This window comes from Salvelinus namaycush, chromosome 2, assembly GCF_016432855.1.
Source record: "Salvelinus namaycush isolate Seneca chromosome 2, SaNama_1.0, whole genome shotgun sequence".
NCBI classification, from domain to species: domain Eukaryota; kingdom Metazoa; phylum Chordata; class Actinopteri; order Salmoniformes; family Salmonidae; genus Salvelinus; species Salvelinus namaycush.
Genome location: NC_052308.1, coordinates 1,049,159 through 1,075,290, shown reverse-complemented (window position 1 = coordinate 1,075,290; position 26,132 = coordinate 1,049,159). Strand labels below are relative to the sequence as shown.

At 45.8% G+C, this 26,132-nt stretch overlaps 1 protein-coding gene across 5 annotated transcripts; it reads left to right on the top strand.

Annotated features, from left to right (window-relative positions):
• Nucleotides 1–1,710: 1,710 nt before the first annotated feature.
• pla2g6 (phospholipase A2, group VI (cytosolic, calcium-independent)) lies at nt 1,711–25,408 on the top strand. 5 transcript variants are annotated; one of them, XR_005477962.1, is made up of 20 exons: nt 1,711–1,793; nt 2,984–3,207; nt 5,738–5,950; nt 6,465–6,645; nt 7,586–7,654; nt 7,989–8,176; nt 8,640–8,736; nt 10,163–10,345; nt 13,087–13,195; nt 14,795–14,917; nt 16,321–16,411; nt 16,635–16,798; nt 17,313–17,463; nt 17,917–18,053; nt 18,459–18,536; nt 18,873–19,027; nt 19,126–19,177; nt 19,491–19,643; nt 19,871–19,944; nt 24,026–24,138. XR_005477962.1 is itself a non-coding variant. In XM_039006253.1 (20 exons), the coding sequence occupies exons 2-20, from the start codon at nt 2,993–2,995 to the stop codon at nt 24,171–24,173; spliced, it is 2,544 nt and encodes an 847-aa protein (XP_038862181.1). In that variant the 5' UTR covers nt 1,711–1,793; nt 2,984–2,992; the 3' UTR covers nt 24,174–25,408. The 5 variants fall into 5 exon arrangements, 3 of the variants coding, with proteins under 3 accessions (XP_038862181.1, XP_038862187.1, XP_038862195.1); XM_039006253.1 differs by having other exon boundaries at nt 19,491–19,606; nt 24,026–25,408; XM_039006259.1 differs by lacking the exon at nt 7,586–7,654 and having other exon boundaries at nt 19,491–19,606; nt 24,026–25,408.
• The last annotated feature ends 724 nt before the right edge of the window (nt 25,409–26,132 follow it).

The following is a 26,132-nucleotide window of genomic DNA, read 5'->3' as shown; positions in this document are numbered from 1 at the left end:
CAGGAAACTGAGGGCCGAGCACACCCCCATCCACATCGACGGGGCTGTAGTGGACCAGGTCGAGAGCTTCAAGTTCCTTGGTGTCCACATCACAAAGGAATTATAATGGTCCACACACACCAACACAGTTGTGAAGAGGGCACAACAACGCGTCTTCCCCCTCAGGAGGCTGGAAAGATTCGACATGGACCCTCTGATCCTCAAAAAGTTATACCACTGCAACATTGAAAGCGTCTGGACTGGCTGCATCACCACGTTGGAAGGCTACTGCATGGCATCTGACCACACGGCGCTACAGAGGCTACTGCATGGCATTTGACCACAAGGCGCTACAGAGGCTACTGCATGGCATTTGACCACAAGGCGCTACAGAGGCTACTGCATGGCATCTGACCACAAGGCGCTACAGAGGCTACTGCATGGCATTTGACCACAAGGCGCTACAGAGGCTACTGCATGGCATTTGACCACAAGGCGCTACAGAGGCTACTGCATGGCATCTGACCACAAGGCGCTACAGAGGCTACTGCATGGCATCTGACCACAAGGCGCTACAGAGGATACTGCATGGCATCTGACCACAAGGCGCTACAGAGGGTAGTGCATGGCATCTGACCACAAGGCGCTACAGAGGGTACTGCATGGCATCTGACCACAAGGCGCTACAGAGGCTACTGCATGGCATTTGACCACAAGGCGCTACAGAGGCTACTGCATGGCATTTGACCACAAGGCGCTACAGAGGCTACTGCATGGCATTTGACCACAAGGCGCTACAGAGGCTACTGCATGGCATTTGACCACAAGGCGCTACAGAGGGTAGTGCGTACGGCCCTGTCCATCACTGGGGCGGAGCTCCCTGCCATCCAGGACCTCTATACCAGCCGGTTTCAGAGGAAGGCCCTACAAACTGTCAAAGACTCCGGCTACCCAAGTCATAGACTGTTCTCTCTGCTACTGCATGGCAAGCGGTACCGATGCACCAAGTCTGGAACCAACAGGACCCTGAACAGCTTCTACCCCCCAAGCCATAAGACCGCTAAATAGTTAGTCGGGTTGCTATTGCTTAATTATTTAACTATCGGCATTGACCCTTTTTGCACTCTTTTGACTGATCACATACGCTGCTGCACATTACTGCTTATTATCTATCCTGTTGCCTAGTCACTTTATCCCTACCTAAATGTACATATCTACCTCAATTACCTTGTACCCCAGCACATTGACTCGGTATTGGTACACCGTGTATATAGCCAAGATATAGTTACTCATTGTGTATTTATTCCTCATGTTATTATTTTTCTAATGTTCTATTATGTCTCTTTATGTTTTTTGCATTGTTGGAAAGGTTCCATAAGTACCCATTTCACTGTTAGTTTACATCTGTTGTTTTTGAAACATGTGACTAATAAAACTCGATTTGAGAAGTGCAGAAAATGTACCTGGAGAACAATAAACTAGAATATTCTATTCTATTATGTCTACGAAAAATACTGTACACAGATCCAGGGTCATATTTTCCCTCTAAATCCTCTCATTAACCATTTAGAGTGTGAAAGAACAAGGCTGTAGGAGGCCGCTTCGTCCGTAAACGCAGTCAGTCTGGGTCCCCTCCTCTAATTTATTGGTTTTCCACTTTGCGTATTTTCAGACAACGCCTTCCAATGCGTGTTCACTGATTGGTGCAGCTCACATCAATCAAGATTTGCAGCAAGGTTGGTTGAACGCCTGCGGGTTGTTGATGATCCATCAAAAGTCGTCAGTCACTGGTGGAGAGGAGTCGCAGTAATCAGGTAAGGTTTATGATGAGCTCCTTCCTAAACTAAACCGATTATCGTAGATAAGAGTACAATGAAAGCATACCACGTACAAGAGTTAGCATAAATGCGTTTGTTTCCAATTGAAAGAATATACATTCAGTGTCAGTTCTATATCGCTATTCTGCCCTTGACTGTATCGGTAGCTAAGCGAAGCTAGCTATGTTATGTGTGCCAAATTGATTCAGAGACTGGACTGAGAGTCATACGAGTCATATGGCAGGACTCATGAATTGCATGAATGGCACCGCTTGTTCACGTTGAATAAGGAGCCAGACAATGCCTTATCATTCAAGAGGTTTGCAATGGAAATAGACTAAAGGCAAATCAATTCCACATTGACTCCACAAGCTGTGGCAGTTTAGAAATAAACTTTTGCTTTCAGTTTTTGATTGTCACCCCCCGCCCCCCTCCTCCCTCCTCCTCCTCCCCTCTGTTGTTTTTAGTCAAGCAAAGCACATAATGCTGCTTAGCTATGCAGTTGGGACATGGTTGAGTCTCACAAGGGAGTGGGTGGGACCAAATGCTGGGCTGGGTTCAAATACTATTTTAGACACATTTTGTTTAATTTACCGGTGTTCAATTGAGCTTGTCTGGTGAAATGGAACCAACAGAATAGTCCCAGATGTGTAAAACCCACCCATTTGGGGTTGGCACTACAGACACGCTGAAGTGAATGCTCAAAGTATTTGAATGATTTCAAATAGTATTTGAACCCAAGTCTGATTGCGTCAGTGTTGTTGTGATAGACCAGAGAGAACTACTCAAGATACCAGATCAAGTTAACATAATTATGACCTTTGTACACAGATTCAAATCTTGACTGATTCCTCTCAACTAGAACCAAGACAGACCATGATTTTGGGGATTTTCACAAAATGTAATCCATAGAATAATTGGGCTCTTGCTGATTACCATCCCTGTCTGCACTCTTATCAACCCTTATATGTCCTTGCTTGATTCCTTGCATCCTTGCATCCTATCTCCTCGCCTAGGCCTAACTCTCAACCATATTGGAGGAGGAGGTCCAAGGACCCTCCCCTCAAACCTTCTACTCCGATGGGCTTTGAGAAGGAAGCAAGCAGAGAGAATGTGAGGTATTGTTGAAGAATGAAATGAGACAGAGCCTCTTCCTAACTTCCTTTCTCTCTCCTCTCTGTACCCAGGCCACCACCATGCAGTTTCTAAGGGGAGTCATGGAGACTGTGTCCGCTGTCTCCAACCTCTTCTCCAACCCCTACCGCGTCAGGGAAGTACCACTGTCGGAGTACAGCGGAGGGGGGAAAGTCAAGCTGAAGGAGGAGGGACGCATGGTGCTGTACAAGAACACCCCTTGTCAGAGTTGGGACTGCCTGCTCAAGTGCCCTGATACGCCCACCGTCGCCTTGAGGTGGGTTGGGGGGCAGAGAGAGTGGGATGGGAGAGGACAGAAGAAGACAGGAGGAGAGTGTGATGGAGGGAGAGGATGGAGGTGGAGAGACCTTAAAAAAAAAAAATGATTTTGCTGGCTAGAGCCCCTCTTTGTTTACGCCCATTCGACATCGTTCAAGACCTTTTTTAAGCCTTAGCCCCAACCATCTCTTTAAGAATTCACATGAGTCAGCATGGCATTGTCCTCCAGAAAGTAGTCTCTAAGTAAACCTTCTCCCACGGAGCTTTGTCCATAGCACCTGCTAAATTCAGGGCAGCGATGTCGAGACCTGTAGCAACACCGTTGCAGTTGTCCTTAACTGTATATCTTTCCAGAAATCTGCGGTCGCGAAGATCATCAATATCCTGACCAGGGTCTGGTTTCCCAAGAGCATCTCAAGACAAAGGTCATTGTTAGAACCTTTGTAGGAGCGTCTCCGTAGCCTTGTAGGAGCGTCTCCGTAGCCTTGTAGGAGCGTCTCCGTAGCCTTGTAGGAGCGTCTCCGCAGCCTTGTAGGAGCGTCTCCGCAGCCTTGTAGGAGCGTCTCCGCAGCCTTGTAGGAGCGTCTCCGCAGCCTTGTAGGAGCGTCTCCGCAGCCTTGTAGGAGCGTCTCCGCAGCCTTGTAGGAGCGTCTCCGCAGCCTTGTAGGAGCGTCTCCGCAGCCTTGTAGGAGCGTCTCCGCAGCCTTGTAGGAGCGTCTCCGCAGCCTTGTAGGAGCGTCTCTGAGCTGTTTCCCCAAACGATCGTTATTAACGTTGCACTTGAAAACGCTGGTAATCTAACGCCTGCCCCAGGCCAATCGTAGAACAGTTAAGTGTGTCGTAGATGTTTTTTCCCCGCCTCCCGCATCACTTAATACACAGAAGATCTCAGCTAAACATAGAATCACATGGTTTATCCGTCTCTCCGATAACAAAAGTTGACTACAAATATGAAGTTGCCAATGTCTTTGCAATTGATATAAGCGACGTGTGTGTGTATATATATATATATATATATATATATATATAAAAAACCGAGATGACTGCATTAAAATATAAACAGTGGACTATAGGCCTATTTCAATCATGTTGAAATACATTTCATGTTTATTTTGCTACTTGTAGTCTACTGTCTGTAATTTGTCTCAATCTAATTCATAATGTGTAGCCAATAATGTGCCAAATCTTGATTTAGTGCCTTATCATAGGGTAAGCATTAGAATAACCCGCCTCAATATTTGCAGCCGTAGGTGGTAATATCTCTCTAGGAGCTGATCCGTTGTCAGTATTGTGAAATAATTCTAATGTTGAGGAAATATTTGAGTGGAGAAAGCTGATCCGAGAGCAGCACTCCCTTTCTTTCGATCCTGTCAGTATGGACACATGCTCCAACAATGCACTTAGTGACCATTCTCTCTGTGTGGTGTTCTGGGAAACGTATGTTACATCTTTGGCCGTTGTAGGAAAGATGCATGGTTAAAACACTAGTAAGCCTAAGTTCCAGCGCTATCGGTCCCTGGCCTGTGACATGAGACTAATCAGGACTCGTCTCTCGGCATATCCAGCCCCACCCATTAGCTCAGCCAATCATGGCAAGCCAGGAAGGATACTGTCTTTCTCCCTATATAGGTCAGTGTTTTCTCCTTGGCTAAACTAGGCTTGTAATTGAACGTATTTGTTCATATTTACAGATCACATGCACGTTTTTCACAGATAGAATTGAGTTCCGATTTCCTACTTCTCCTTCCCAGCAAAGGGTGCACTCACTCACTGTATTTTATTTCCCCGTCCGTAGGCTTTCCGAGGGGGAGTGAGTCATGAAACTTTGGGAAGAAGAGTAGAACATCTGAATGCAGAGAGGAAGAGGTGAAACGAGAGTTTTCACTCCGCCCAAAATCTGTCCATGAAAAATAAGCCCACGAAGTGAGGAATGTTTGAATGGAGCTCAATGAGTGTCGAATATGCTAAATTGCTACGCGAGGCTTATTTGATCGACTAGAACTTTCCTAATGGTTAGGATTGTGCTAATATAAGTGGACGCACGTGGCATTTCAGCAACGTTGGAAAAAAAAGAAAAAAACAACAGTTGTGCCTGTTGTCATAGAGGACTCATCATGGATATAACCTGTTTTAACATGGACATTGCGATTGAGGGCTTCCACCATTTTTTAAAAGTAGTCAACTGTGTGGGGATTCCTAATCAGTTCGGAGCAATCAGCCAATGAAGAAGAAAATTGTCTACTTTAAAATGGAGATAGCCTGGGCAACACCATTGAGGTTGTCACAGATGCTATAATGGCACTGATACAAAGATGAGTCCTCTATATCGCAATGGCCTTTTGTTTACATGCATATCTGCCCTCTCATTGTCTAGAATGGTCCCACCTAATCTCGCCTCCTCACGCCTGCATTCCATCTTTGAGGACATATATTTCCATTGTTAATCGACTATCTTGCCTGTATAATGGACCGCCTTTGGTCAGGGGTCAGCTGACCTTCGGTTGACATCTCCACTTCCTGTCTCCTAGGTTGTTTCAGGTCAACTCCGAGGAGGACGCCATGAACTGGTTCCCCCAGTACGCCCTCAAGCTTCGTCCCTTCTACGAGACCCTCCCCCTCCCCAAGCCAGAGGCAGTCCAGCCAATAGTAGACTGCCTCCGTAATCACGCTGACTGGAGCTCCGCCCACATCGCCGTGGATACGGGCCTGAGGGAATGCCTGAAGCACAACCACGTCCAGAGGTGAGGTTGTAAAGTGTGGCTATAAGCATGTAATGAGTGGTTATAAGCATGTTATTACCAAAGAGTTGCTGTAAAGCAATAGGGTGTGAGTAATCCCTCGGACAGATCTGCGTCAACAGAACTGCTACTGTAGAATCTGTCAGGAAGGAATGTGATGGGTGAGATAACAAGCAGCAGTACTTCCTGGTGTTTGGGGTTTTCGTCACTGGTTATTTGGACAAATCACCATTTTGTTTAGCATTTCAGAAGGGGACGGGACATTCAGCCCGTAACCTGCAGAGAGAGAGAGCAGGTGGAGCTCCTCGTTCTACCATCTCTTCATCTCTTAACACATATGGACCCAGAACTTAATCGAGCAGCTGACCAATTTACATGAGACTTTAGTTCTGGGTTAACCAATATTGTGGCTTAAGCAATAGGGAATATATTGATTTTAAAATGAGCGATGGTCTCCCTCCCTTCCCCTCCTCTCTCCCTCATCATATTGATACTTCACACTCCTCACCCTCTCCAGCCAGATAAACGCCAGGGACGGTGCTGGTCAGACCCCATTACACCTGGCGTGTGAGCGGGGGGAAGTGGCATGTGTCAGAGAGCTGCTGGAGGAGTGCCAGGCTCGCACCGACATCAAAGACAAGAACGGGGAGACGCCAATGCATTGTGCCGCCAAGCAGGACTCGGCTACTATTATACAGGTGTGACACACACACACGCACACATAGTAGTGTACAGCTAACCTTGTGGGGACACACAATTCAGTCCCATTCAAAATCCAATCTAACCTTCAACCTAACCCGTACTCTTACCTTAACCCTAACCCTTAACGCAATTCTAACACGTGTTCTAACCTTAACCCTAAACACCCTAGATTAGCATTTGACCTCATGGGGACTAACAAAATGTCCGCAGTTGGTGAATTTGTTGTTTGTTTACTAGTTAAACACGTCCACAGTGAGTATCCAAAACATTAGGAACACCTGCTCTTTCCATGACAAGGGGAAAGCTATGATCCCTTATTGATTGTTACTTGTTAAATCCACTTCAACCAGTGGAGATGACGGGGAGGAGACAGGTTAAAGAAGGATTTTTAAGCCTTGAGACAATTGAGACATGGATTGTGTGTGTGTGTCATTCAGAGGATGAATGGGCAAGACAAAATATTTAACTTCGTATGTTAGTTGCCAAGAACCCGACAACAACCCAACAACCCGATTTTCCGGTTTCCAGGGATACAGCTATTTTCAACCTAGCTTCATTTTTCTACTGAAAATGTGTGAACTCCGCTCAGGCGTTTCTCTCATGCCTGCTACGTCAGGTTAATGGCAGGCTAACATAAACCAGGCAGCGGGTGGGGGACCCGGGTGGTTGTGCCAGTCACAGGTAGCCAGTCTCAGAAAGGGGACTTTGACACTACTGCGAAGGCAGGGCTGTGCTAGTTCTTTTAGTGCAGTGCTGGGTGGTACTCATTAGTCCGCACTGTAGCAAAAGAGAGTTTCTCGTTGGACAAATTCAGCTAGGTCCCTGCTTGTTTTGGCCTGTTTCCTTCTTCCGTTTGATTGCTATTGAATGCAACCCTGCTTTGCAGTGTACGTGTTGAAGTACTAGAGCTCAGTGTCTCCGATCCGTGTATCCCAGATGTTACTCTGCTGCGGCCGGGGCCCAGAACGGTCAGGACCGGGACAGGACCCGGCTGCTGTTATACAGGTCAGACTGAGGACTCTGGGTCACCTCTCTATAGCTGTTAGTACACAACGCTGTCTGTTCTCTGCATTCAGTTCAGCTACAAGACTGCTGCAGTCCTTCTGCTATTCCTTCCTTCTGTTCTTTTGAAGGGATTTTCAGCCTGGGGTTTCAGAACACATTTGGAGGGAATAGTCACGATCTCACTTGCAGTTAAACATGCAATGTTTCATTCGCTTTTTCAAGTTTAAAACGTATATTGATGGCCTTCATCAGAAACGTATACATTGCAATTAAAATGTCTAAATTACAGCAAGGTCCCTATTAAAATGTGTCTGCTTTTGTTCTCTCCCTCTAGGCGCTGTGCAGTAGGATGTGTGCGGGGGTGAATGAGCTGAACGGGGCGGGGGAGACGCCCCTCCATGTTTCTTGTCGCCTTGGGAGGGTAGAGGCCGTGAACGCTCTCCTGGGGGGAGGAGCTCGTTGTGACATCATCGGGGGCAGTGGCTACCCAATCCACGCCGCCATGAAGTACAGTGAGAAGGGGTGAGAGCACTGATTGGCGAAGAGGGAATGGTGATGAATGTTGATTGGCTCTTTCATTAGCTAAGGGAGAATGGAGAACACTGATTGGTGGTAGAGTGGTGAGAGGAGATTGCCCCGTCCAAAATATACCCCCTAGCTCCTGTCTTCCCCACAGTGTTTGCAGATGTGAAGGTGCTGGAAAGGTCAAACAAGATTCCACGACATTGTTTACAATTCTCTCACTCTTCTTTCTACCCTTCTCCCTCCCTCACCCTCCTCTCTCGCTCCCTCACCCTCCTCTCTCGCTCCCTCACCCTCCTCTCTCGCTCCCTCACCCTCCTCTCTCGCTCCCTCACCCTCCTCTCTCGCTCCCTCACCCTCCTCTCTCGCTCCCTCACCCTCCTCTCTCGCTCCCTCACCCTCCTCTCTCGCTCCCTCACCCTCCTCTCTCGCTCCCTCTCTCGCTCCCTCTGTTCCTCTCTAGTTGTGCTGAGGCAGTCCTGGATGCAGACCCAGGTCAGCTACAGGTAGAAGATGCCGTCTATGGAGGAACCCCCCTACACTGGTGCAAGACTGCGGAGGTAGAGGGGAACACTTTACAATTACACTTACACTTTTTCACCCAAAATGAATTGTGATAAAGTATTTTAATTGATCCTCCATGATAAAATCGGAGGAACTTTGGATCTGTTTCCGTCCGTTCGTACCTACTAACATGCTTACCAGGGTTTCCATTTACCGACTTCTGGCCGATGTAAAAACGATAAATGTTTTGCTTGCCAAATTGTCCTTCTATAGTTTAATTAGCCTAATTTTGTGAAAAGAATTGCTACTATTTTTTAATTTGTCAACTGGTAATTTAAATACACCTCCCAATCAAGTGCATAAGCAACGGTAGGGAAGCTATCAGCGTGTCACCCACCACTTTACAGTGTGAGCTGGAGGCAGTATTCATTTTGAAAACATATACTTCATTGTTTGAAACCTGAAAGTTTTACTTCATATTATGAGGCATGTCTTACCTTGCTTCAAAGTAGCCTCGTCAAAATCCCACCATACAAACATGGAAGCAATTATTTTATGAAGTCTTCCCCATTGAAACTAGCATTTCTCTCCTGTTCTATTAGTTTTTGACGTTCTTTCGTTGTCCAGAAGCCAAAGACACAATCCTAGTCATATTAGAAACTTCCTAGTGTTTTCACACAAATTGCATTTTGGCAAATGACGCTGTATTGGCTGCTTCATTACAGGAGTTGCACGTAATGTTACCATGAATTACCATGAACTACCATGAGCATTGTGGGTGGACGCCCTACTGGGTTACGCACCCAATGCAAATGGGTCCGGTAAATCTCTCAAATGTCCGGTAAATTAAAATCTTGCCGGTCATGTTGTCCGGCGTCTTTTTCCTAACGGAAACCCTGGTACGTACGTTAGTCACACGCGATATCTCAGACACCACTAGCCTGATTTATTTTAATTTTTTTAATGAAACTCGGGTGAATGATGCGTCTTGCCATAGAGATCCGGCATTTGCGAAACTACACTGATTGGCCCAAAGGGGGCGATATAGTAATCAGCTAAACTGAGAAACTTTGAACAAGCTTTTCTCCTGTCCTGTTGAGCTCCAGTCATGATACTTTGTACTGTATATGCTTCTCCTCATGAGAAACAGGAAACTTGGGTGAATGCATCTCGCTGTGGAGATCCAACGTTTGACAAAACTACACTGAGTGGGCCAAGGGGGCGCTGCATCATTCTGTGGGAGACAACATGTTTACTACTGTTGCTAGTTAAACGTACTGAAACCTGAAGTACCTACTTGTTTCTATGTATCAAGTTATGGTCAAACAGATATTATTTACAAGTCTGTGTTAAACATGGCTAAGTGCTATCATGCTTTCCCTCCCCTCTACTTCTCCCCCCTCCCTCTACTTCTCACCCCTCCCTCCCTCCCCTCTACCCCTCCCCCCTCCCTCTACCCCCCCCCCCCCCCCCCCCCTCTAGATGTGTCGTACGCTGCTGGAGCGAGGTTGCTTGGTGAACTACCTCAGTAAGACAGGGGAGAGTGCACTGCACGTCCTGACCAAGAGGGGGCGCTTCGATGCTTCCATGGTGCTGCTCACACACGGGGGGGAACCCAACCTCAAGGGTCAGGATGGGAACACAGCCCTGCATCTGGCTATGAAGGTAGGGAGGGTGTGTGTGTGTGTGTGTGTGTGTGTGTGTGTGTGTCACAGAGGGGAAACACGGCCCTGGCTATGAGTGTGGTGTGTGTGTGTGTGTGTGTGTCACAGAGGGGAAACACGTCCCTGCCTCTGGCTATGAAGGTAGGGAGGGTGTGTATGGTTTATGTGTGTGTGTGTGTGTGTCACAGAGGGGAAACACGGCCCTGCATCTGGCTATGAAGGGAGGGAGGGTGTGTGTGGTGTGTGTGTGTCACACACAGAGGGGAAACACAGCCCTGGCTATGAAGGTAGGGAGGGGGTGTGTGTGTGTGTGTCACAGAGGGGAAACACGGCCCTGCCTCTGGCTATGAAGGGAGTGTGTGTGCGTGTCACACACAGAGGGGAAACACAGCCCTGCCTCTGGCTATGAAGGGAGGGTGTGTGTGCGTGTCACACACAGAGGGGAAACACAGCCCTGGCTATGAAGGTAGGGAGGGTGTGTGTCACACACAGAGGGGAAACACAGCCCTGGCTATGAAGGTAGGGAGGGTGTGTGTGTGTGTGTTACACACAGAGAGGAAACACGGCCCTGCCTCTGGCTATGAAGGTAGGGAGGGTGTGTTTGTTGCACTCAGTGGGAGTTTAATGCTTCGGTAACCTTCCTCTTTATCTCAAACATATGAATCCCCTCAACAATATGACAAATGATTAGTACGGTCTAGGGTTAGATGGAAATGATTAGGGGTACAGTCTTAAAAAAAAATATATATATATACACCTTTATTTAACCAGGTAGGCTGGTTGAGAACAAGTTCTCATTTACAACTGCGACCTGGCCAAGATAAAGCAAAGCAGTTCGACATATACAACAACAGTTACACATGGAATAAACACATGGAATAAACAAACATACAGTCAATAATACAGTAGAAAAAATCTATATACAGTGTGTGCAAATGAGGTAGGATAAGGGAGGTAAGGCAATAAATAAGCCATGGTGGTGAAGTAATTACAATATATCAATTAAACACTGGAGTGATAGATGTGCAGAAGATGATTGTGCAAGTAGAGCTACTGGGGTGCAAAGGAGCAAGATAAATAAATAAATACAGTATAGGGATGAGGCAGTTGGATGGGCTATTTACAGATGAGCTGTGCAGTGATCTGTGAGCTGCTCTTGTTAAGTTCATGTTTTAAGTATCCCTATATTTCTGTTATTACGGGGCTATCACTCAGTCAAGAGTGCGCCTGCGCAGGGCGTCTTGTAGTTGATCGACCTAGCCTGGAGTGGAATGGCTACCTTGTAATGTGTTCATATAGTATAGTAAACTTTGTTAAACTGGAACCTTGTCGTTGTGTCATTTCGAGTTAACAGCTCTGACAGCTGGTGCTTAAAGCTAGTGAGGGAGTTATGAGTCTCCAGCTTCAGTGATTTTTTTCAGTTCGTTCCAGTCATTGGCAGCAGAGAACTGGAAGGAAAGACGGCCAAAGGAAGAATTGGCTTTGGGGGTGACCAGTGAGATATACCTGCTGGAGCGCGTGCTATGGGTGGGTGCTGCTATGGTGACCAGTGAGCTGAGATCAGGCGGGGCTTTACCTAGCAGAGACTTGTAGATGACCTGGAGCCAGTGGGTTTGGCGACGAGTATGAAGCGAGGGCCAGCCAACGAGAGCGTACAGGTCGCAGTGGTGGGTAGTATATGGGGCTTTGGTGACAAAACGGATGGCACTGTGATAGACTGCATCCAATTTATTGAGTAAAGGATCAGTAGGATGGTCAGTTTTACGAGGGTATGTTTGTCAGCATGAGTGAAGGATGCGAAATAGGAAGCCGATTCTAGATTTCATTTTGGATTGGAGATGCTTAATGTGAGTCTGGAAGGAGAGTTTACAGTCTAACCAGACACCTAGGTATTTGTAGTTGTCCACATATTCTAAGTCAAAACCATCCAGAGTAGTGATGCTGGACGGGTGGGCGGCGATCGGTTGAAGAGCATTAATTTCGTTTTGCTTGCATTTAAGAGCAGTTGGAGACCACGGAAGGAGTGTTGTATGGCATTGAAGCTCGTTTGGAGGTTAGTTAACACCGTTTCCAAGGAAGGGCCAGATATATACAGAATGGTGTCGTCTGCGTAGAGGTGGATCAGGGAATCACCCGCAGCAAGAGCGACATCGTTGATATATACAGAGAAAAGAGTCGGCCCGAGAATTGAACCCTGTGGTACCCCCATAGAGACTGCCAGAGGTCCGGACAACAGGCCCTCCGATTTGACACACTGAACTATGTCTGAGAAGTAGTTGGTGAACCAGGCGAGGCAGTCATTTGAGAAACCAAGGCTATTGAGTCTGCCGATAAGAATACGGTGATTGACAGAGTCGAAAGCCTTGGCCAGGTCGATGAAGACAGCTGCACAGTACTGTCTTTTATCGATGGCGGTTATGATATCGTTTAGTACCTTGAGCGTGGCCGAGGTGCACCCGTGACCAGCTCGGAAACCGGATTGCACAGCGGAGAAGGTATGGTGGGATTCGAAATGGTCAGTGTTCTGTTTATTGACTTGGCTTTTGAATCCTTTAGAATGTCAGGGCAGGATGGATATCGGAATGATTAGGGGTACGGTCTAGGGTTAGACGGGAATGATTAGGGGTACGGTCTAGGGTTAGACGGGAATGATTAGGGGTACGGTCTAGGGTTAGACGGGAATGATTAGGGGTACGGTCTAGGGTTCCCTCTCTCTGACCCCTGCTGTTTCGCTACTTACAGATGGACCACATGGAACTGATCAAGGCTCTAATCGTGTTTGGAGCCGACGTGGAGATGCACAATGACCTGGGAGAGACTCCCGGATTGATAGCAGCACGCACTAGTAAAGGTGAGAGAGAAGAAAGAGAGGAGGGAGGGAAGAAAGAGGATGGGGGAGAGGGTGAGACACCTGGACTCAAAGCATCACGCACTAGTAAAGGTGAGAGGGATTGGAGGGGGGGTCGAGAGGGAAGGGAATAGAGTAGGTGGATGGAGGGATAGAGTGAGCAAAGGGAACGAATGAATGAATGGGTGGATGAATGAATGAGAAAAGTAGAGGAGTGTTAGTTCCTTGGTGCCTTTATAAAACGCTGATGTCACAAGCCAGCAGATGAATGAATCCTAACACAACAACAATCTAATGTTGATGTGGATATTAATGAATTCAAAAGCATGTGTTATTGTGGATGATATAGCATGCATATGTTAGGGCTGTGTGAACATTAATATAACATTAACTACAGTATATTGTATTCATTGATCATGTGAACCCTGCTCATTGCTCGATTACATTGATTAATCAGCTGTTTGAAATGTGCTGAAATGATAATAGGCCTTTCGCTCGAGGGTGGGTCAAATTGCGGGGGACTTTCTGGGAATGACAGTTTCCTGGGTTTTTTCACCAACATTTGGTTTGTCAGCCACTGTCACTTAGGAAGCCAGCAGCCTGAGACAGGTTGTTAGCTAAGCTAACGTTTGTAAAGCTAGCGAGGTAGCTGAATATTATAGCTAAAAAAGCTTAGCTTGCTGCCAAAGAGCTTGCTAAGACTATGTATATACAATCAAAGAAATATATGTTATTTCAAAACATTATCAGTGGTTTATAGCATTAATATAGCTAATGTAAGCTAGCTAATGAAAGCTAATCAGTGCTGGATGCTTTCACGTTTAGCTTGTGGGGGTTTGTTGCTCTTAGCTAGCACACGGACAATCAGTAGCATACTGCAGTAGTGAGACGTGAGACAAATTACCAACATAGTTGGATCCTTCATTTATTTTTACATTACACAATAAACGTTCATGAGAACCGTCAGACTTCGAATGCTAGCTATCTAACGTTAGCTTGCAAGTCAGAGTTGAAACAAGCTAACTAACGTGAGCAAGCAGGGATTTGTAGCTAGCAGGTCGTATTGAAAGCTAGCTACATCCTATCAAACCTGTCGCCTGGTGTTCATTTATGTATTTTTGAAGTTATTGTCCATGTCAATCAACCCCTCTGTTGTGGTTTCCATGGTTATACATTTATATCGTTTTTATTGATTGATAATATCTCAATACAAAATAATACATGTTATCTATGTCTTTCTATGGAAACCATGCGTGGTGTTCAAATCTGCATGTGTGATTGTTTGTGTGTCATGTGTGAATGCCTGTATGATCTGTTTTACCACTCTGTCTCTTTCTTTCTCTCTCTCTGTAACTGACTGTTTGTGAAATTGAATAATGCTTTGCTAAAGTTCATCAGTTCATTTTGCTCTCTCTTCCCACTCTCTCCCGACCTATTCTTTCACTCTCTCATTCTCTCTCTCTCAACCTCCACCTATCTACCTCTTTCTCTCACTCTCCATCCCTTCACCCCCCCTCTCCTCCTCCCCTCTCCTCTCTCTCTCTCTTATCATTGTGTGTGCATGTCTCTAACCCTGTGGCTTGGTGTGTTGATTGACTGAAGGCTCCAACAGAAAGGTGCTACTGAACATGCTGTGTAGTGTAGGGGTAGAGCGGTGCGCCCCACCCTCCTCCCCCCTCAACCCCCATCCTCCCCCGAAGAAGGCTGCTTCCTCACCAGGCATAGGTAAAGCCCCCCCCCCATCCTCAATCCCCAAATGTCTCTCTGACCCTTCTCCTTCTGGGGCCAGATGTATCAAGCATCTCAGAGTAGGAGTGCTAGGATCAGTTCTGCCGTTCTGATCATAATGAGTTTGATAGAGGGGATCTGATCTTAGATCAGCACTCCTACTCTGAGATGCTTTATGAATACAGGCCCTGATACCATTTAATCTTTCACCCTCTGACCCCCAACCCCCCAGAACCACCCTCCTTCTCTCTTCTCTGACCCCCACCCCAATACCCCAGAACCTCCCTCCCTCTCTCTTCTCTGACCCCCAGAACCTCCCTCCCTCTCTCTTCTCTGACCCCCAACCCCAATACTCCAGAACCTCCCTCCTTCTCTCTTCTCTGACCCCCAACCCCCCAGAACCCCCCTCCTTCTCTCTTCTCTGACCCCCACCCCAATACCCCAGAACCTCCCTCCCTCTCTCTTCTCTGACCCCCACCCCAATACCCCAGAACCTCCCTCCTCTCTTCTCTGACCCCCAACCCCAACCCCCCAGAACCTCCCTCCTTCTCTCCTCTGACCCCCACCCCAATACCCCAGAACCTCCCTCCCTCTCTCTTCTCTGACCCCCCCCCCAATACCCCAGAACCTCCCTCTCTCTTCTCTTCTCTGACCCCCAACCCCAACCCCCCAGAACCACTCTCTCTTCTCTGACCCCCAACCCCAGAACCTCCCTCCCTCTCTCTTCTCTGACCCCCAACCCCAATACCCCAGAACCTCTCTCTTCTGACCCCCAACCCCAATACCCCAGAACCTCCCTCCCTCTCTCTTCTGACCCCCAACCCCAATACCCCAGAACCTCCCTCCCTCTCTCTTCTCTGACCCCCAACCCCAATACCCCAGAACCTCTCTCTTCTCTGACCCCCAACCCCAATACCCCAGAACCTCCCTCCCTCTCTCTTCTCTGACCCCTCCTTTATTTGATGGTGTTTTATCCTTTCTTTCATCCCCTCTTTGTTTTCTCTCTTTTCGTTACTGAAGTCTCCCACTATCCCTCTCTCCGGCATCGTGATCCTCCTTACCACCTTACCTTACCTTCTTCCCTTTTGAAGACTTTCTCCTTTTCTTTTTTCTTTATTTTTCCTCCCTTTTTTATTTTCGTCAGTCCCTTTGAACATTCATCTGCTTTGTTTTTAATTCATCCTTCCCTCTGCTATCGCTCCATGTTTGTATTCATCCCTCTCTTCTCTCCCTGTATTTTGAATTATGCTGTTACTTCTCCCCTCTCTTCTGTCTCTTCCCACTTCTCTCACTCCCTTTTCCCCCAGGCTCATCCCCTTCTCTCTGTCCCTCTCTTCCCTTCCACTCTGCGCTCCTATTGGTTGATTAGACCTGGGTCCTTGTCTGTGATTGGCCGATAGGGTTCGAGGACATCATGCACGTTGCGGCGGCAGTGGGAGCGATGAGTCGCGGCCGGGAGGAAGTGGACGGGTTCAAAACAGGAAGCAGGAAGTACGTTTCTGTGTATTTTATTTTGGTTATGTAGGTATTTATCCGTTTTGTCTTAATTCAAAGTACTGCTGATCTGTGTGATTCCTTGGTTGGTTGATTAATTATTACACCAGTTTGAATGAATAGTCAAGTGTACAAATTACTTATATATTGTCTGAATGGCTTATTCCTCTTTCTCCTGCTGTGTAAGAGTCACTCTAATGGCCTCCTCTCTCCTCTCTAGGATAGACAGACTGCTGTGTCTGGATGGAGGGGGCATTAAAGGCTTGGTTCTGATCCAGTTGTTAATCACCCTGGAGAAAGAGGCAGGCAGGCCCATCAAGGAACTCTTTGACTGGGTTTCTGGGACCAGCACAGGGGGCATACTGGCCCTGGCTATCACCCATGGTGAGCTGTCACTGCGTGTGTGCAGAGAAACTCAAATGGTGTTATATATGTGTTTTATATAGTTGATGTGGTCCTCAATATTTTTAATGGATTGTTTTTTTTCATACAAAGTTGTCCCTAACTTCTTAAAGAGCAGCCTTGAACCGTAGACCCTTTCAACATTGAAAGTGTTTGTTTGTGAGATGCTGTCGTACCTTTCCAGGTAAGGATATGGAGTAAATCTCCTTTCTCTCTCTCTCTTCTCTCTCTCCAGGTAAGGATATGGAGTAAATCTCCTTTCTCTCTCTCTCTCTTCTCTCTCTCCTCTCTCTCCTCTCTCTCCTCTCTCTCCTCTCTCTCTCTCTCTCTCTCTCTCTCTCTCTTTCTCTTTCTCTTTCTCTTTCTCTTTCTCTTTCTCTCTCTCTCTCTCTCTCTCTCTCTCTCTCTCTCTCTCTCTCTCTTTCTCTCTCTCTTTCTCTTTCTCTTTCTCTTTCTCTTTCTCTTTCTCTTTCTTTCTTTTTCTTTCTCTCTCCAGGTAAGGATATGGAGTATCTGCGATGCCTCTACTTCCGTATGAAGGAGCAGGTGTTCAAGGGGTCGCGCCCCTACGAGTCGGCCCCTCTGGAGGACTTCCTGAAGAAAGAGTTCGGAGAGAACACCATGATGACAGACGTACGGCACCCCAGGTAACCATGGAAACACTCTGGCTTTGTCTGATTGGTCAATTCAGGGTGCTGCTGTAATACTAACACTATTTCATGAGCTTCAATTGTATATTCATGAGCTATGAATGTTCTCTCATCCTGAAGTATCCTTTGTCTCTAATGTTGTTTGTCTGTGTGTGTTTCTCTGTTCCTGTGTGTTTCTCTGTGTGTTTGTTCCTCTGTCTGTCTCTCTCTCTCTCTGTGTGTGTGTGTTTCTCTGTCTGTCTCTGTGTGTGTGTCTGTCTGTCTCTGTGTGTGTGTGTGTTTCTCTGTCTGTCTCTGTGTGTCTCTCTGTGTGTTTCTCTGTCTGTCTCTGTGTGTGTGTTTGTCTGTCTGTCTGTCTCTGTGTGTGTGTGTTTCTCTGTCTGTCTCTCTGTGTGTCTCTGTGTGTGTTTCTGTCTGTCTCTCTGTGTGTTTCTCTGTCTCTCTCCACAGGGTGATGGTAACCAGTGTGCTGGCAGACAGACATCCAGGAGAGCTCCATCTCTTTAGGAACTATGACCCCCCCTCCCTGCCCAGGGAACGCCCCTACGCTGCCACAGCCAACTTCCTTCCCCTCACCATACCACAAGGTAACAGAGTGTGTGTGGGGGGGGGGCTGTGTTTGTGTTCTACCTCAGTGTGTGTGACGTGATAATGGGCGTGTACTCTTCTAATCTCCACCCGGCACAGCCAGAAGAGGACTGACCCCTCAGAGCCTGGTTCCTCTCTAGGTTTCTTCCTAGGTTCCTGTCTTTCTAGAGAGTTTTTCCTAGCCACCGTGCTTCTACATCTGCATTGCTTGCTGTTTGGGGTTTTAGGCTGGGTTTCTGTACAGCACGTTGTGACATCTGCTGATGTAAAAAGGGCTTTATAAATACATATGATTTATAATGTTCGACCTGTGGTCTGAGTGTCGGTGTTGTTTGGAGTGTGTGTGTCAGGGCCAGCTGTGTTTCCATCTGGTGGTGGTATGAGTGTGTGTGTTGTTGTTTCAGGATGGGAGGATGAGGATGTGTTGATAGTTGGATACACTCAGGAACCTGCTAAAAAACGTAGGAAGGTGACAGACCAAGGTGTGTGTGTGTTATGTCAGTGTGTGTGTGTGTTATGTCAGTGTGTGGTCTGTCTGACTGTGTGTTTGGTCTGTCTGTGTGTTTGGTTTCTGTGTCTCTCTGTGTGTGTGTGTGTGTGTGTGTGTGTGTGTGTGTGTGTGTGTGTGTGTGTGTGTGTGTGTGTGAGATGCCTGTTCTCTCTGAGTGTGTGGAGGTGAAAGGGTCACAGTGAAGATGCTTGGTGAATCTGCTCTCACACCCCACCAATTTCACTTGAACTTTTTTCATCATCAATCATGATTTTGTCTGATTGATTGGTTGATTTGATGCTTAGCCCCAACCCTCTCATCCTATCAGAGCAGGTTGTGTGGAGAGCCGCCCGTTCCAGTGGTGCCGCCCCCACCTACTTCCGACCAATGGGGCGGTTTCTGGACGGAGGGCTGCTGGCCAATAACCCGACACTGGATGCCATGACTGAGATCCACCAATACAACAAATCCCTGAAAGCAGAGGTGTGACTCTAAGAAGTTTCATCTGAAATGTTCCTTTTGTACTGACTTGTCTGTTTAACATCTCTGTCTCTCTCTCTCTCTGTTTATTTTGAATGTAGGGGCGTGGCTCAGAGGTGCAGCGTCTAGGTGTGGTCGTTTCTTTAGGGACAGGTAAGAGCTTTATATTGGTATATTATAATATGTAGAAATCATATGGATGTGTATATTATGATATTTATTGGGACAGGTAAGAGCTTTATATTGGTATATTATAATATGTATAAATCATATGGAGGTGTAATATTATGTCATGTTTATTGGGACAGGTAAGAGCTTTATATTGGTATATTATAATATGTAGAAATCATATGGATGTGTAATATTATGTCATGTTTATTGGGACAGGTAAGAGCTTTATATTGGTATATTATAATATGTAGAAATCATATGGATGTGTAATATTATGTCATGTTTATTGGGACAGGTAAGCCTCCCCAGGTAGTGGTGAACTCTGTCGACGTGTTCAGACCCTCCAACCCTCTGGAACTGGCTAAGAGCTTTGTAGGCGCCAAGGAACTGGGCAAGATGCTGGTGGACTGCGTGAGTTGGTTTAACGATTGGTTGATTTTGATTTATTGTGAGTGACCTTTTATCCTGCATACTGTTTAGTTCACTGTTTGAATTAGTGAAACTAATTGTTGATAGTAATTCATATAAAAAAAAATCTTCACATTTTCATTCAACATTTCCGCTCTGAAACCAATGTCCTAGTAGTTAGTCCCTGTATGAAGAGGTCCCTGTTGTATTACTCATCTGCAACATACACTGATTTCCTCTGTCTCTCTCCCTCCTCCTGTCTGTCAGTGTACAGACTCTGATGGTTGTGCTGTGGACAGGGCCAGGTCCTGGTGTGAGATGACTGATACTGTCTACAACAGGTCAGTCTGACACTAACCTCATCATACTGTCTACCACAGGTCAGTCTGACACTAACCTCATCATACTGATACTGTCTATCACAGGTCAGTCTGACACTAACCTCGTCATACTGATACTGTCTATCACAGGTCAGTCTGACACTAACCTCGTCATACTGATACTGTCTACCACAGGTCAGTCTGACACTAACCTCATCATACTGATACTGTCTACCACAGGTCAGTCTGACACTAACCTCGTCATACTGATACTGTCTACCACAGGTCAGTCTGACACTAACCTCATCATACTGATACTGTCTACCATAGGGCAGTCTGACACTAACCTCATCATACTGTCTACCACAGGTCAGTCTGACACTAACCTCATCATACTGATACTGTCTACCACAGGTCAGTCTGACACTAACCTCATCATACTGTCTACCACAGGTCAGTCTGACACTAACCTCGTCATACTGATACTGTCTACCACAGGTCAGTCTGACACTAACCTCATCATACTGATACTGTCTACCACAGGTCAGTCTGACACTAACCTCGTCATACTGATACTGTCTACCACAGGTCAGTCTGACACTAACCTCGTCATACTGATACTGTCTACCACAGGTCAGCCTGACACTAACCTCATCATACTGATACTGTCTACCACAGGTCAGTCTGACACTAACCTCATCATACTGATACTGTCTACCACAGGTCAGTCTGACACTAACCTCGTCATACTGATACTGTCTACCACAGGTCAGTCTGACACTAACCTCGTCATACTGATACTGTCTACCACAGGTCAGTCTGACACTAACCTCATCATACTGATACTGTCTACCACAGGTCAGTCTGACACTAACCTCATCATACTGATACTGTCTACCACAGGGCAGTCTGACACTAACCTCATCATACTGTCTACCACAGGTCAGTCTGACACTAACCTCGTCATACTGATACTGTCTACCACAGGTCAGTCTGACACTAACCTCGTCATACTGATACTGTCTACCACAGGTCAGCCTGACACTAACCTCATCATACTGATACTGTCTACCACAGGTCAGTCTGACACTAACCTCATCATACTGATACTGTCTACCACAGGTCAGTCTGACACTAACCTCATCATACTGATACTGTCTACCACAGGTCAGTCTGACACTAACCTCGTCATACTGATACTGTCTACCACAGGTCAGTCTGACACTAACCTCGTCATACTGATACTGTCTACCACAGGTCAGTCTGACACTAACCTCGTCATACTGATACTGTCTACCATAGGGCAGTCTGACACTAACCTCATCATACTGTCTACCACAGGTCAGTCTGACACTAACCTCGTCATACTGATACTGTCTACCACAGGTCAGTCTGACACTAACCTCGTCATACTGATACTGTCTACCACAGGTCAGTCTGACACTAACCTCGTCATACTGATACTGTCTACCACAGGTCAGTCTGACATTAACCTCGTCATACTGATACTGTCTACCACAGGGCAGTCTGACACTAACCTCATCATACTGATACTGTCTACCACAGGTCAGTCTGACACTAACCTCGTCATACTGATACTAGTGGTCATATGGCACGTTGAATCCCACTCATATACATGGAGTGGACAAAACATTAAGAACAACTGCTCTTTCCATGACGTAGACTGACCAGGAGAAATCAGGTGAAAGCTATGATCCCTTATTGATGTCACTTGTTAAATCCACTTCAATCAGTGTAGACGAAGGGGAGGAAACACGTTAAAGAAGGATTTTTAAGCATTGAGACATGGGTTGTTGTGTATGTGTGCCATACAGATGGTGAACGGGCAAGACAAACGATTTAAGTGCCTTTGAACAGGGTATGGTAGTAGGTGCCAGGCGCACTGCTTTGAGTGTGTCAAGAACTACAACGCTGCTGGGTTTTTCATGCTCAACAGTTTCCCGTGTGTATCAAGAATGGTCCACCACCAAAAGGACATCCAGCCAACTTGACACAACTGTGGGAAGAACTGGAGTCAACATGGGCCTGTGCATCCCTGTGGAATGCTTTCGACACCTTGTAGAGTCCATGCCCCGACGAATTGAGGCTCTTCTGAGGGCAAAAGGGGGTGCAACTCAATATTAGGAAGGTGTTCCTACTTTTTTGTCCACTCAGTGTATGTATAGTGTATGTCTCTGTTGTACATTGGAAATGGAAAGTTTTAACCCTTTGCACTCGTACCCAGAAACGGGTTGAAAATGGTAGATTTGGGCTCTAATAAGCACCTAAACTGGAACTTAGTGGCTGTACAGTGACGTGATATACATGAGGTCAGAGGTCAGGGTCTGCTTCACAGCTCTGTGTGGGGTTTGACTGACAGGTGTTCTAAACTTCAGCACCACGCGCAGCAACAAGCTGCCCCCGTCCCTCCCGCTAGTTAGGCAACGTTTTGTCTTGGTGAGGGGAAACGCTGTAAATGAAGATGACTGGACGTATTTTGAAAGATGGAGCCCTTGAGGATTCTAATAAATGATGTCATACAAGCAGGCAGACACCTGTGGGTGTAAATGTGCACTTCGTCTCCAAATCAGTGAAACTCATGTCGTATACAGTGTCAGCGTTTTTATGATCACGGTTTGTTGTTCAGTTACAAGATGACATGGCGTCATACCCTGGGTTGTCCTGAACACAATCAGCCTGTGTTTGTTTATTGTTCAGTTACAAGATGACATGGCGTCATACCCTGGGTTGTCCTGAACACAATCAGCCTGTGTTTTTGTTGTTCAGTTACAAGATGACATGGCGTCATACCCTGGGTTGTCCTGAACACAATCAGCCTGTGTTTTTGTTGTTCAGTTACAAGATGACATGGCGTCATACCCTGGGTTGTCCTGAACACAATCAGCCTGTGTTTTTGTTGTTCAGTTACAAGATGACATGGCTTCATACCCTGGGTTGTCCTGAACACAATCAGCCTGTGTTTTTGTTGTTCAGTTACAAGATGACATGGCGTCATACCCTGGGTTGTCCTGAACACAATCAGCCTGTGTTTTTGTTGTTCAGTTACAAGATGACATGGCGTCATACCCTGGGTTGTCCTGAACACAATCAGCCTGTGTTTTTGTTGTTCAGTTACAAGATGACATGGCGTCATACCCTGGGTTCTCCTGAACACAATCAGCCTGTGTTTGTTTGTTGTTCAGTTACAAGATGACATGGCGTCATACCCTGGGTTGTCCTGAACACAATCAGCCTGTGTTTGTTTGTTGTTCAGTTACAAGATGACATGGCGTCATACCCTGGGTTGTCCTGAACACAATCAGCCTGTGTTTGTTTATTGTGAAGGGAATTTGGCGCGGCACACGCACCTGAATGCACTCCGGACTCCTTTCTATGGGCACCTAAATTACAATCTGTTTGCCTTGTGAAAGCCTGACACTGTAAGATCCTATTTTATAACTTAACTAGTCATGTTGGCAATGGAACAACCTGACCCAAATTAATATTTATAATGGACTGTTTTTGGATTGTGTGAACATCAACAGTAATTGCAGGTTTGTGTTCCAAACAAATCAACTACAAGTGTGCTTGATCAAGTTCCTCAACGGCACAGCTAGGAGAGCTCCAAACACCTCATAGTTGAAACTGTTCACACTTTGGAGACGTGTGGCCACTTGGAGACTCCAGTTAGTCCTCACTGAAACCCTTGTAAAAAAAAAAAAAAAAAAATTCTTATGTTGCACCTACCCCATGTTTTCCAGGAATATTCTTATCATGTTACTGAATGTATCCAGAGTGTTTTAGGTTTTCGTTGTCAACAAATGCAGCGAAAAGAACAGTAAATGTAAAATGCACATAAAGGGAAGTGTTTAGATTCAGTCTTGTCAGGTGAACTGTTGTACTCACCTTCAGTCTAATCATTTCCCCATTATCTCCAAACTGTTCCCTTTCAATTGCTACAGGGGTTATGCATTTCATACTTATTCTTTATTCCATAAAGGCCAATTCCCACAGGTGTAACAGGTTAAAAACATTCTGTGTGACACTATGGTGTATGTGCTCTTGTTGAACTTGCCTGCTCTCTCCTACCCATCCCCCCCAGACTGAGCCCCCAGCTCTCCCAGGAGGTGATGCTGGATGAGGTGAGTGACGCCGTGCTGGTGGACATGCTGTGGGAGACCCAGATGTACCTCTACGAACAGAGGGAGAACATCCAACTCCTGGCACAGCAACTACTCAACGGCTACTGAGAGGAGAGGCAGAGGCAGGGATGGGAGCATGCTATGGGAATCCCAGATGTACCTCTATGAACAGAGGGACATCATACTACTACTGGCACAACAGGGGTTTGTTCATTACGCCGATTCTGTGGCAAAACGTTTCGTCAACAGAAGCAAATGGAATGAAACAGGGAGTGACCTACCAATTTGTTCAGTAAAAACTAATTTTCTATTGGGGTGTAATCATTGTGTAGATGAAAAATGTACTTGAAAAAGCTCAGAGCAAATGTCCATCACCTGATGGTTTGTCAGAGAGGTAGAGAGAGACACACAGAGAGGGGAAGAGGTAGATAGACACACAGAGAGAGAGGGAGATAAAAGAAGAGAGAGGGACGTTTATTCTCTTTCAATCTGTACTGGAGACTGAATGTCTGTCTGAGGGTTTCATTCTTCCCCACAGACGAATGAAGTCAAAGTCTAAAACCTGGGGAAAGGAAGAATCAGCTTTGCACAACAGTACTGAGACTGACAAATTATATAAAAATAAATTCAGAAACATTAAGACTGGAAAAAGATAAGAAACAGAGGATTACAGTTTGTACAATTGACCTCTTCTTGACATATCCTGACGTATTTATTTATTGAGCTAATCCAAATCCTTCAAATAATCAGATTTACATCCAATAAAACAAATGCAGCCACGTAAATGATGTGAATCACTGTTTTGCGTCATTATTACACCATACTACACCCATAATCCCTCGAACCGACATCCCCATTCAAGTTGATGATGCCTTAACGGAAGGGCTGTTAAGTGTCTCTTTCTCTCCATTCTGAACCTGTTCAATAAGAAACTCTTGTTTTCGTTGCAACATGTTCTGCTATGATTTGCTACGGTGTGCACTAATGAATACGACCCGGATCTATCTCTTGTAACTACCTTTGTCCTATCATATCTGCCTTCTTGCTGTCTTAACCTCTCGAATCATAATTATTTCAACTGGACGGACTGTATAAATACCACATTACTTGAATAAACGATCTCAATGGGTTGTGATACTATCTATCTGCACTATTTGTCTGTGTCTGATATGGCACCCCAAAAGTATGTCTACCTAGTGAATAGGATGGTATTCAGACTGACTTTCAGTTTTTAACTGAACTCCACCACTTGTTTGTATTAATATCCTATGTACGGTTGTGTATTAGCTTTATTATTGATGATGAAGTGGATATATGAATAAAATAGTAACCTATGGAACTGAATAATTGATTTTTATTGTGTAATTACTATGCAATTAATTAGGTAAGGACCATTTTAACACGTCATTTCTAAGTAACAACTTGGTAAACACCGGGCTGTAAAATAAAAGGTATCCTATCTCGGTTGCTAAACCTACAGGTCGTGTGATGTTTTTCTACATTTTGATGTATAGTTTTTAGTTTCGTCTTTACCTTATGCACAGGAAATGTGTCCTACAAGTGTATTTTTTTTTATTACCTTAATCTAATACTACATGTAGTGCTCCTAATACTATATGTAGTGCCCCGAGTGTGAGCCTAGCTACCTACGTCCCATCCAGTTGGAACAGGTGATGTTTCCACCCTGATCCATCCATCTATAATTCAGCTGACCCGGCCGTATCGATGTCTCTTTCTCTTCTTCCCTCTGTAAAATTGGCATATGATGCAGGGATGAAGAGGCTGATTAACGAGTGAGAGAAAGAGGGAGCGAGAGAAAGGAGCTATCACGATCACAACAGGTTGTTATTCGTGGCAGAAAGAACAAGGGAACAACAAGGCAGAACGAGGAGTGGGTTAATAGCCAAGGTGACTTTCACTATCAAAAGAAAAGAAGCCTGTAACGGAATACGCTGATTAGTACCTAGCTAGCCTACTACCAACTGTATTTTTTTTTATTTCTTGAAACTTTCAACTAGTACTCTGGAGTTTAAAGTTAGTTTATTCATTTATTTTTCCTAATTGTTA